We start from the raw sequence: 12,458 nt of genomic DNA, 5'->3' as shown, positions 1-12,458 counted from the left end.
TGACTTTGACTCGGTATTTGTAGCTGTCCTTCGGCTCAATCAACAGGTGAGACATTTTTAGACGGGTGCCTCACTTTATTTGCAGATTGGTACATCAAATACAGTGAACACTAAATACAAATGAATAAAACATCAGTTCCAAGATCAAGACAAATTATATATCTTTATACTGTAAGTACAATGAAATGATCTTGTTCCGCTAACCGACGATTCAAGCGCTAAGCTTGGTTTCTTCTTCGTGTAGCTAACATTTCAAGATTGAAACATGAATAATGGAATGATGAACACAAAAAGTCTCAAAGATGAACTATACAGTTGGAACTCTTAGCATGTCATTGACAATTCATGAGATTTGACCTGAGTTCGACTTCAACGAAATTACTTACCGGTAAGTCTTGCATGTTTACATTAGAAAATCGGCACTTTACAAGAGTGTGCCATTTGTTGTTTTTGAAAGAAGAAGGTTTTTTTTCTGTGCAGTCTGCTTAAACCTTGCAACCCACCAGTACGCTATGATGCACTAGCGCAGAGGCAACCTCATGCACCAAGTATCGTGAAGATGATTTAATTTGGATGCAAGGATTATGCTTTTGACAAAATTGGGGAAAAGTGAATGGCAGCATGCAACTTTTGCAACTCAAAGAGACACAACTCTCTAACTTCTTCCACCACAATAACACCACAAAGACAGTAAAGCTACGTTAGCGTCACAGTTTATTGTCTTTCTGTGCAATGCTGAACATCTTCTTTTCTTTTGTGCCCCCCAGTTTTTGGTGTTCTGCGCATTGGTAAAACAGTCAAGATGAGTCATTTGCAAACTCCTTATGCAGTAAAATATGTCACCGACCGTACATTGGAATTGTTTGTCAGTGTGTGCAGCTCCTGTTCCAATCCAGCCTCGTAGGTGGGAGTACTGAGCATTACAAACAAGTCTGCCTTCTCCCACGGAATCAGACAATTGTAACAGATGCCCAGACGAGAAAATTGTGAAATTGGAGAGCTAGTAGAGCTCTGGATAAGAAAACATTGGATGGATTGTGGTTTGTGGCTGGTTTGTGGCTGGTGCTTGGAATCTGTTCAGGTACAATGAAATCTCAAGACGAATCAAGGGAATTTGGGAGCGAACTGTACAGCCCAGAGTCAGCAAGCTTGGATTGGTTATGATCTGGGACACTTTGCTACATCTGACATGGGCCGTTTTGAATCTGTGCAGGGAACAATGAGATCTCAAGACTATAGAGGCAATTCTGAAGACAAATGTGCTGCCTGGGGTCAGGAACCTTGGATTGGTTATGTTCTGGGGCTGCTTTGCTACATCTGGCTTGTTTTTTTTTTTTTTTTTTTTTTTTTAAATCTGTGCAGGGTACTATGAAATTCTGAGACTATCGAGTCAATTTTTAGAGAAAGGTCTGTTACCCTATGTCAGTAAGCTTGGTCTTGGTTATGTTCTGGGGCTGCTTTGTTACTTCTGACACAAGGTGTCTTGAATCTACTGTGACCACAAAACGAACAACTGCCTCATTAATGATGAATCACAGTCTGTGGGTTCTTCGTGGGCCCATACAATTTCCCCACAGAAGGTATCAACATTAAAAGTTTGTCTTCATCGACGAGCCTGCAAGAGGATTGACTATTTCATAACCGGACCCAAAAATGTCCTTTGTTATCCGCTGCATTTCTCTCCAGGGCCCTCTAAATTAACTGTAATGGACGTGTCCACATCAAGCAGCAGCATAAAATGTGTTTGAAAGCGAAGCCTTCCCACAGGAAGACGGCGGTTCATCAAGCACGCACTCAGCACTAGCCCAGAGTTGCTGATCCTGTTTTCTGTCTGGGGCGTCCTAAATAAGTCCTGCGAGCGCGTCACTGTGTGCCTCTTGAAGACAGATGCTGAGTCCTTTAAACAAGAGCGTGATGACAGATGGAGAGAAGGGAGTGGAAAGAACACAAAAGGGAAGAAAGCAGCATGTCAAGTGATGCTGAGCATATGCGGCGCACTTGAAAGGAGGACAGTGCCATCTAGAGACATAGGAGAAACAGCCGCCAAGCACGCAAGCTTGCCCTCGCCGATTTTTGCTTATTTGCAGGATCTAAATGTCAATTCTAACATTCAGGGTTCACTGCAGTAGGCTGTTAAATGTTCACATTGTTCCAGTTGGTGGTGACCCAATAGTACTTGGGAAGTAGTCCAACATGAAAACTGAAATATACCCAATAAAGACTTAATTGTACCGAAGTAACTGAACTGAATTAACAGCATTTAAAAAACAAAATGCACAATACTTAGTAGAAAGTAGTAGAAAGCTCTTTCACTCCATGGATTTTTGTAATGTTTAAAATGATTATAGTATACATTTACTGATTTACAAAGTGACACATATAGTAAAGCACTTTATTATTATTGTTTGAGAATCTAATTGTAGTTATCTGCTTGCATTCCTGAACAGAAAAATTAGTTTTAGCGGCTAAATTTTGCACTGGATTAAGAAGAGAAGCCAGCCAGCTCAAATTTGGGGATTAAATGCCGACTTCAAAATGTTTAAATAAAGGCATATTAAGTCAATAATAATTTCTAGCTTTTTGCAAAAGTTCTCGAAAGATCCCTAAACCATTTAGTTTTCACATTTTTTTTTTTACATCAAAATATGTCAAATATGTTTCATATTGTACACCTCTAATGAAAAATATTTAATGCCCTCTTTCAAGGTCAAAATTCAACCCTGAACACAAGCCTTTTTAGGTTTTATGGCTTTTTCAAAGATGTATATTTGATATATAATAAATCATGTATATGATTTTTATTTCGTGATTGCAAATAGTTATTTCTTGTCCAATGAAATGAATGCTTAGGAAAGCAGCAAATTATTTTCTGGCCTGCTTTTACAATACTTTCATCGCTGAGTAAAACCTTTTATATTGCATATTGATATATCCCAAAAACAGACATAAGGAAATTGAAATGGCAATGACAGTTGTAAGCTAAAAAAAAACTACGGCAGAGTTAAACATGGAGGAGACTTGGTTCTGTTGTGGGGCTGCTTGCTACTTGGGATCAGTAGAATCAAATCTGAAGAGATGATTTTCATTTTTCAGTAATTAAAAGATTTATTTTTTTATTTTCGTCAGTTTCAAGTTTCATTCATTCATTTCAGCACTCATTGTGCGTTTTTGTTCTCGAAGGGAAAAGAGCCAACAAATTGGTATTTTGAGGTTGAGTTGAAGCAGATCTCAGAAAAGGCCCTAAAGAAGAAAAAACTTACACGGGGAGAATTTCTTCACGGTAAAGCCGAAAGCCACCCGTGTCAATTTAGATGATGAAAGCATACAGGAGAGAATTTAGGATTAATACAGTATTTTATTTTTACTGAATATCAATAAATAAGACATACAAGGGAAAATACAAAGAAGAGTTTGAGCAGCAGACTCAGTGAATGACAGCCAGCTTTCTGTACCATTAATGATAATTGTTCTCTTTAGCATAGTATTAAATTTGCTTTTTTTTTTTTTTTTTTTAAATAAATCATGGCTACATGAGCATGCATGCTATAACATTTCTTGTCCATCTAATGCATTCAAATCTCTCCATAGCCACCTGCTCTAGTTCAAATGGATTGCATGTACTTTTCTAAAGATTGCACTATTGATTCCTTAGTTCAATTGTATAGCATGCTACTGTACAGAATAGACAATAAACACAGTAATAAAATGCATTCAATTATAAATATATTGTGTCTACCAGAGCGAGAATCGTCACGGTTTAAGACTGCCGAGAAGCCAAGGCTGTCAGTTTTGATGAAGCAGGAAGTTCTTGATGGTTTCCGGAAGTGGCAGTGACGGAATATGGTGCAGACGTTTCTTGCCCATGGCTTTACGGATGGCAATGCGGCACAGGTGGGTCAGCCTGCGAGGGCAACCTGGCACAGGCACGGGCAAACACAGATGTCAAATGACCAATGATGAAGTTGGTGGTGTTACAAAGAAAGCCATTTTTTTTCTCCCAAAATTGGTGGATTAAAAAGTAGTGCTTCATTTATATTGTTTGTATTATCTCCTTCAATGATTTGTTCATTTATTTTGAACTATTTTAGATGTGTATTTCACTTTTTTATTTCATTAAATATTTTGTTTTACTAATTACAATTACAAGAATGAAAAATATAATACAATGGCCATGAATTATTCAATTAAATAAAACATTTTGTTGTATCAATTTAGCCATTTCCCCCTAAAATTGGTTAATTTAAATGTATTAATTCATTTTTATGTTGTATTTATCTAATTAATTGATGTTTTAATGTACACTGAAAAATTTTACAAAAACGTTTGATAAAATAGAAAAATAAATATATATTTGAATATTATATATATATATATATATATATATATATATATTAAAAAGATTTTGAAATATTTTTATTAATTACAATTAAATTAATTATAAATCAAATTACAAAATGAGCAGGAATAATTTATCATTAAAAAACAATTACATATTTTACATACACTTTTTTTCCTCACCTACAGTATGAATGAGCTACATCATTCGTCAGTGAAAAATAGGGTTACACTGGACAGAGGGGCTAGATTCAAGCCCATCGAGTCATTGTAAAACTCAAATGTGGCTGGATTTCAAGAGCAGGGGAGAATGTCTTGGTAATACTGCCTATACTGTAAATCCAGTTTCAAATGTCTTGTTGTGAAACCTTAGTGGAGTTCAACGTTTACACTGTGAAAGGGTGACTACATACTGTAAACATCGAGATGCCCATCACGGGTTTATGGAAATCCATCTGAGCGCCCGAGAACATTGAAAAACCGTGATACCACAGACCGCTCTATAAGATTATGTGACACAGTACTCTCATGTGGTTTCGGGTAGCTATGCAGTTTTAGGCTTGAATACTACATAATCCAGATGATATGTAATAGAGAGTACGCCTCAATTTCTACAGAGAATTTGCCTACAAATATGAAAAGGGGCTTTCATTTCCTTTCCTTTTGTTGGGTCTCATAAACTGTAAGCATGGCAAGAACATACAAACTGCACACAGAAAGACCTGAGCAGAGATTCGAACCCAGAACCTCAAAACTGTGAAGCAGACTTGCTTCCTATTAGTCCACCAGGCCGCCAATGGTCTTCCACAGTCATACGGCTCTTATCAGTTTTTTATAAACAGGTGGGGGGGTAATCTGAAAATTAATATCTATTCCCCTCTGGACTGCTGTTAAAGTTTTACAGCCACGTTCGAAATTCAGCCGTGAAGTGCCACGCCGTTGAAATGACAGAAGGTGATGAGGCAAACATTGCCTAAAAAGCTGAGCTGACTCAATAACTGCAGCGTTCCAAACCTCCTCTGGCATCAAACATCAACACGAAAACGTCGCGTTGGCAGCTTCGTGGCATTTGTGTCCGTGGCACTATGCATCTTGGGTCATATTCTTCCGTTTGCGCTGAAGACAAGTCCTTTTTTTACACGCACTTTTCATCCACACGGATTCTCCCGTCCAGACTTCTGAGACACCAAACACACAACGCGGAAATAGCAAAGAGATTCACTGACAGCTGAGATTGGCCTCCAACCATGGAAATGTGGCTCTTTCCTTAGACTCGTGAATGTCATTGAAATCCATGAAAAATTTTAAAATGGAAAATGCCTGACACACATACATTGCTCCTCACATTTGTATGTGAGCAACATAAGCAAACGACAAAAGAAAAACGAAAAAAGTCCAATAAGTGCCAATACAATTCGCCAATAAATATCACAGCTAAAATTCCGTCACAGCTGCCTCACAGCGCCTCTTTGATCTACTCCGTAAAATATTTTTTTCAGTCTCTCTCCATTTGGTAGATTTCTGTAAGTCTCTTTTACAATATTATTAGTACGTGTTGCGTGTATTGTAACTGCCCGCAAACTTTGACGTTGAACCTTCTCGGGTTGAGACTGCTGCTGGCTGCAGCCTCTGACACGTAAGAGATAAGTGCTTAAGTTGACTGGCGAATGTGCATATTACCAGATATGGCAGGAAATGCCAACATTTTAGGGCTGCTCCACCCAGAGTGCGTATCCGGCACGAAGGTGCGTAAATGACAGAGAGGTCGGTGGCAGAATCTGCACAGCAAGAAAAGTGCGCCACTTGACTTTTCCCCCATGAGCGATGATGGTCCCCAACTTATTAGGAAGTGTTTGGGCGAAGTCCATCTTAATAGCAATGAATTTACAATGAAATGTCCTGCAACCCTCTTTAGATGACTTAGTTACTTCCCACCAAAGATATAGTAAATGGCTTGACTCACTCCTGGCTTCCAGGAAGGTCCTGAGGGCTTCCGGATCCACCTTCCTACGGTTGGGAGCGTCAACGTCCGACTCGTCCCACGCCACGTGTGCCGGCTGGGCCCCGTGATCCAGCAGCAGCTGGACGAAGGCCGCCTCGCAGCCGTGTCGCAGCACGGCGTCCAGCAGGCAGGAGGCCAGACCACGGCTCAGCGCGCCGTGGCAAACGGGCCCCGAGTAGTTGAAGTCGGGCTGAGCGCCGGCCTCCAGCAAGGCTCGGAAACAGTGGAGGTGGTGGTAGGCGGCGCTGATGTACAGGGGGCACACCACCAACGTATTGAGGGTGCGGGCGCTTAACAGGAGCCGGGGACCCAACAGGTGGTCCATGTCCACGTCAGCATTAAACCTGAAACAACATCACATCACTTAGCAACAATTCACAGCGGTGCCTTGAGGTCAAAGTGACCCAACTTGAGTTTTGAAAGATATGAGTAGTTGTTCGAGTGATACTGAATTTTGCTTTGACTTGCAAGCAAACATTTGAGTTACAAGTACTACATGGTAGCAGCAACATAAATCACAACAAGCAGCAGTTTGGCAGATTCTTCAAAAAGAGCCTTCGAGCGGTTTCTTGCCACTCCAAGTTGAGCTTTACTGTCAAACTAAACATGAAGCTGAGACAATTACGCGCATATTCAAAACAACCACATAACTTTGCCTGTAATTCTGCTAGCTCAATGCTAACACATAATGGGAAACACCATAGACAGGCTAAGAAATCGCATCTGTGTTGTGGTATTATAACCCTTTAAGCAACAGATATTTGAACACAAACAGTGGAGCAACATATGTAGACAGATAATATAACAATACTCACTGGCATATATTCCTTATCGTCTGGGAAGAACGACTAATATTACTGCGGCTTACTGAAGAGCTGTGACCATCTCCATGTTTGTCCATATGTCTGTGTTATACTGCCCCCAGGTGGCCATGGCACACACACCACAAGCAGCATAATGTCCATAAAATTGAAGCAAAAAAAGTGGCAAAAAATGTTGAATTCTTTACATTACGTTTTTTATAAAGTACTATATTATAGAGTGCTATTTTCGAATTTGTTATTTATTTATTTTTTAATGGGGGGCTGGAATGGATTTCTGGAATTTCCATTGATTTTAATATTTGGGATGCGAGTGTTGCAGGTTACAAGCGTGGTCACAAAATGAATTAAACTCATATCTCAAGACACCACTGTATGTTGTATGGTTGTTATAGCATATGTACGAGTGTTATATAGTTTTGGCATCAGGATAAATACCGTAATTTGTATGAATAAACTTGTCTCATAATCCAAATAGTGTTGGTTTTGCTCTACAGTTCATTTATATTGAATACAGAGTAGACTTGATTTCATGGATAACTGTGTAACATGCATTTTATATTTAAATACAGAGTAGTGATTCGATTCCACAGATAATGTCTAACTTGTCTCACAATCCTTATAGTGATGTTTTTGGACTAATGGAATAAAATTTTAGGAGAATCTATCCAATTTCGAGCATGTTCCTGTCAGATCTCCCTGTCCTTTCTCTTCTCTGTGGGGCAGTAGAGTGATTTCCTAACAAGAGTGACTCCCACCAGGATTTTGTCCGACCCTCTCCCGAGCGAACCTGATGAGTTCTTGCAGCACGTCGAGCCGTCCGACCCGCGCGGCGTGGTAAAGCGGCGTGCTGCGGTGGTGGCGGCTCCCGTTGGGGTCGGCCCCGGCCTCCAGGAGGATGCGCACGCAGTCGCGGTGACCGTTGACCACAGCCACGTAAAGTGCCGTCTGGCCTTTGACGTCCACCAGGTCCACGTTGGCTCCTCGCGCGATCAGGTACGTCACGCAGGCGGCGTGGCCCGCCGTGGCCGCGATGCGCAGAGGCGTGCAGGGCAGACAGCCGCAACACCACACCGATTTCTCATTGATACGCCTGAGAAATGAGGAAAGGGACACAGCCTGGACTGGTAATCAGTAAATCGCAGGGCACATACACTGTAGACGAACAACCATTCACACTCACGTTCACGTTCACGCCGGTGGGAAGTTTCACCAGGCCGGCAGTCATCAGGGATGTCGTTCTCGCGAGAAATGAGTGAGTGTTTTCCGGTGAAAGGGTTCAACACTGACATGGTGTTTTAACAGCCACACTTTTCCCAGATTCCGATTCTTTTAGGAGGGTGGGTCAAAAACGGGTGTCCAAATTATGAACATCCATTTTCTTAGCAGCCTGCAGCATAAACTAAAATGAACATTTGACTCAGCGTTCTTCATAACCAGTATCAATATCAAACCTATGAACTAAAAGGCAATGTGTGTGGAACTAACCCAATTGAATTCATATTTATTAATTATTGTTTTAGCTAAAAGTTAAATATAGCAATGTTAAAATATTTTTTTGCGACTGTTTTATAACATCAAATGGTTTATATGGGGAAGTTTTAACTTGGCTTCCTGTTTTAAGCCTTTTATTTTGAAGGGTATGCACCGGAACTCAGCATTTTGGCACGAAAAATAACTTAACACACGGCACCGGTAAAAATGAATTTAAAACGTGACCAAAGAAAAGAGTCATGAATGGAACCAAATGCTCTGTAAACCGTTGATCCCTTTCCCTACCCACCGATGAGGCACAAGGTTAGTGTTTGTGATACTGTGAGACAACCTTTTTGTGAATTTTGTCCCAATTCATTGTAAAGTTGCGCGTTGGACCTTTGGTTCAGTTTTAGCTCAATGATAACCTTGTGATGCGACTGTTTCTACCTTCTTTCCACTATGGTATGTACGTCTGTACCAGCTCTTACGTTGGTTTGAAGACTAAAATAAACGCTAAAAACAATCAGTTCAAGAGTGCAACCCACCGTTTAACTTGTTAGCTGCTTCAATGTTGGCATAGGCGTATTTTATTGTTTCAGTCACCCAATTGAGTTGACTGAAGTTCCACACAGTCTAGGCTGAGGCTCGGACCGGGAGGGAGCGCGTCAGACTTCTACACATCCCGAAAGCATCCTTTGCACAATATAATCTTAATTCAAGTGTTGAATTCAGGTGACTGGTCATTTATTTTAACATAGTTAACACTTTTGTTCGCCGCTGCTGTTGGGCACAAGCACATCTTCGTGCGTTTTCTTCTTTGTTGGTTGTCGCCACTTTCTTCTTCGGGGTTGGCAGACTGTAGGCATCGAAACTGGGAACAGAATTTTTTTTTATTTGAACGATTCCGGGAGAACCGGAATGTTAGTCCCGGTTCCAATCGGTTCTCGATTGTCGATGCCCAACCCTAATGGCAGGTTAAATGAAAACTCAAACTTTGCCCGTAGGTGTGAATGCGAGTGCGACGAACGGGGTTGACATCCACGTTTCCCGCATCATTGCACAATGAGCAAAGCCATCCTTTTCCTTTGTTTTTTCCTCCCTCCCCAGAATGAACTCCCCCTTACTGTCGAAAGGCATCTTCCTGTAGCAGGTTCCTCAGGGTGTGCAGATCCCCGACGTAGGCGGCGTTGTGTAGCCGCATGTCATCCTGCTCCAAAGGCTTGTCGCAGAACTGCTCCTCCAGCCATTCCTTCAGGTTACGACCTGCCCACGACACCCAGTTTAGCGCAATTATTACCAGCGAGCAAAAGGGGTACGCCCTGAACTGGTCGCTAGCCAATCGCAGGGCACATATAAACAAACAACCATTCGCACTCACATTCACACCTATGGTCAATTTAGAGTCTTCAATCAATCTACCACTTATGTTTTTGGGAGGTGGACCGGAGTACCCGGAGAAAACCCACACAGGCACAGGGGGGAACATGCAAACTCCACACAGGGGGGGTCGGGATTTGAACCCCGGTCCTCAGAACTGTGAAGCAGATGTTCTAACCAGTCATCCACGACTGTCATTGGGATGCTAAATTCTCAAGTGATGTGGGAGATCTGCTGCCTTTGTTTTCATGGTTTTTTCAGTACCGATACCTACTAGTAGTCAAGGAGGCGGATAACCGATATTGGAGGGAAAACATTGGCGTCAAAAATTTCAATAATACAAACTCCAACACCTAACTTCGTTTAAATGCCGTTAAGCATATATTTAAAAAAATAGCTTTTCAGATTTACGACATGTTAAATGTTTTTTTTTAATTAGACAATAGACATTTGTCATACAAACATCACCTTTAATCTAATGACAATTGTAATTGTCCAGAGTCAGTGCTTCGAAATGAGATTGTTTAATTGTGAGCACAGCCACGTCCCTAGTTGTGAGAGCATGTGCACACGCAAGCAACCACATTATCTCTGCTGTTTATTTTTACTTCACTGGAAAAGATTTCCATTTTTTTTTAAACGAGTTGTGACTGTGTGTCACATTAACCGTGAAAACAAGTTGTGAAAATACTTATTATATATGGCCTTTGTTTGATGGTGTTCTCTTAAGAAGCGTAGGAGTTACAAGGCCGTTACCACAAAGTAAACAGCGTAGTTTGTTCAGAAAAGTTGAGTTAAATTGAGTTTGAAATACAACTTGAAAACAATTCAGTGCAATAAATTCAATCAATCATAACCTCAGTCGTTCATTCAACTTTTGAGGTGTGAATACTTCTTTTCGTGTTATGATTTGAGAAAAAAGATTTTATTACCACTCCAATATATGTTGCGACCACCCCCCAGTGACTTGGGACTTGCTTGAGACTTGAAGGTTATAACTTGAGACTTGCACATATGTGACTTAATCCCACCTCTGTTGGGGAGTACACAAGAGTGAATACTCGTATCGGTCCGAAAAAAAAGTGGTATCGAACATCCTTAGTATTTTCACACCCACACTTTCTGTCTCACCCACGGGGAAGAAAAAAATAAGCTGTATAAACAGATATTTTCCTTGGATGCATTACTGCTTTTCTTTCACAATTCAATTATTATCTTAGTAAAGCGGATAGTGATGCAGCGTTTTGTATGATTGGATTAGTGCCTCTGATGTGCATTTGACGTGTAAATCTGTGAATGTGTCTAAAATGATTGCGGGAACCGTGTAGGCATCTTGATCTTGAACGATGGAGCACGAATACCTGCTGCAGAGGTACCGGGCAGATCGGAGACGGTGATGAGCGGAGCTAAATGACAGCGAGACGGCTCGTCGACATCGGCTTCGGGACCCTCGGCCATGCTTCGTGCTCCGAAACTAAGTGGGTGGGTTGGTTGGTTGGGCTTCTTCGGCGGCGGACGCTCAAAACGGCAGACGAGGCGAGATAGGAAAACAAACAAAGTTGACGGTGCGGACGCGCGTCAGCTGAGCTCCGTACGTTACTTCCGTACGGAGCTCAGCTGCCTTTAAAGCGACAGGACGCTCGGTCGACGGGGGGGGGGGGGGGGGGGGGGCGTTTGGAGGTTACGAACGGCACGCTCAGTTACCGCCGCACTACGTTTTTCATTGGATTGTGTCAGATTTATTTATATGGCCCAGAAGTGTTTCTCATACATATATTCACTACATTTGTGCCTGTTACTGCATTAGCGTAGGATAGTGCTAGACTATATGGCGATTTCCGTTAAAAAAATATGGGTCGAATTGACCGCAGTGTCACAACTAATCCATTTATCAACAACTAACGATAACTATTTTGATGAGCGATTCATCGCCACTGATTAATTTAAAATTGTCCAAATTGGCAGAATTTCAACCTCGCAGCAGTAAATGGTCTTTGATTTTGATGACCAAGTAATTGTTTGTTAGAGCCATTGCTTCATTTAAAATTGCCCAAATCCTCTTATTTCAGCCTCTCAACAGTACACATTCTCTAATTGTTGTAATCCTTCATGAAAGCAGACTGATTTTCATTTATTTGGTTAATCATTAAACAATACCAAATGCACAACAATAATCAGTTCATACACTAATTAGAAAAGAAAGATTTTGCAATAAATTAATGCAAAAATAAATATTGGTGCGCTCATTTGACAGAATAACAATTCAAAAATCTTTTCCATAGTGACTGGCCTAGAGGCACTGCATTGTAAACCGAGGACCCGCTGTAGGGTCCAGAAGCTTCACTCAGCAGCACATTTGCTATTAAGATTTATAATATATATTTTGACAGACTCCCGTTGGAAAGAAAACAAATGATTAAAAATATATAACTCACTATTTGCACTGA

General features: G+C 41.0%; 1 protein-coding gene across 1 annotated transcript; it reads right to left on the bottom strand.

The window, feature by feature from the left end:
- Positions 1 to 3,367: 3,367 nt before the first annotated feature.
- asb1 (ankyrin repeat and SOCS box containing 1) lies at positions 3,368 to 11,623 on the bottom strand. Its single transcript, XM_061792021.1, has 5 exons — positions 11,373 to 11,623; positions 9,759 to 9,897; positions 7,949 to 8,251; positions 6,299 to 6,681; positions 3,368 to 3,914 (listed from the first exon to the last, which is right to left on the bottom strand). Exons 1-5 carry the CDS (start codon positions 11,467 to 11,469, stop codon positions 3,784 to 3,786), a joined length of 1,053 nt encoding a protein of 350 aa, XP_061648005.1. The 5' UTR covers positions 11,470 to 11,623; the 3' UTR covers positions 3,368 to 3,783.
- Positions 11,624 to 12,458: the final 835 nt, after the last annotated feature.

The sequence above is a fragment of the Phyllopteryx taeniolatus genome, chromosome 12, assembly GCF_024500385.1.
Source record: "Phyllopteryx taeniolatus isolate TA_2022b chromosome 12, UOR_Ptae_1.2, whole genome shotgun sequence".
NCBI lineage: Eukaryota > Metazoa > Chordata > Actinopteri > Syngnathiformes > Syngnathidae > Phyllopteryx > Phyllopteryx taeniolatus.
The sequence above is the reverse complement of the archived record's forward strand: the minus strand, read 5'-3'. Positions and strand labels throughout refer to the sequence as shown.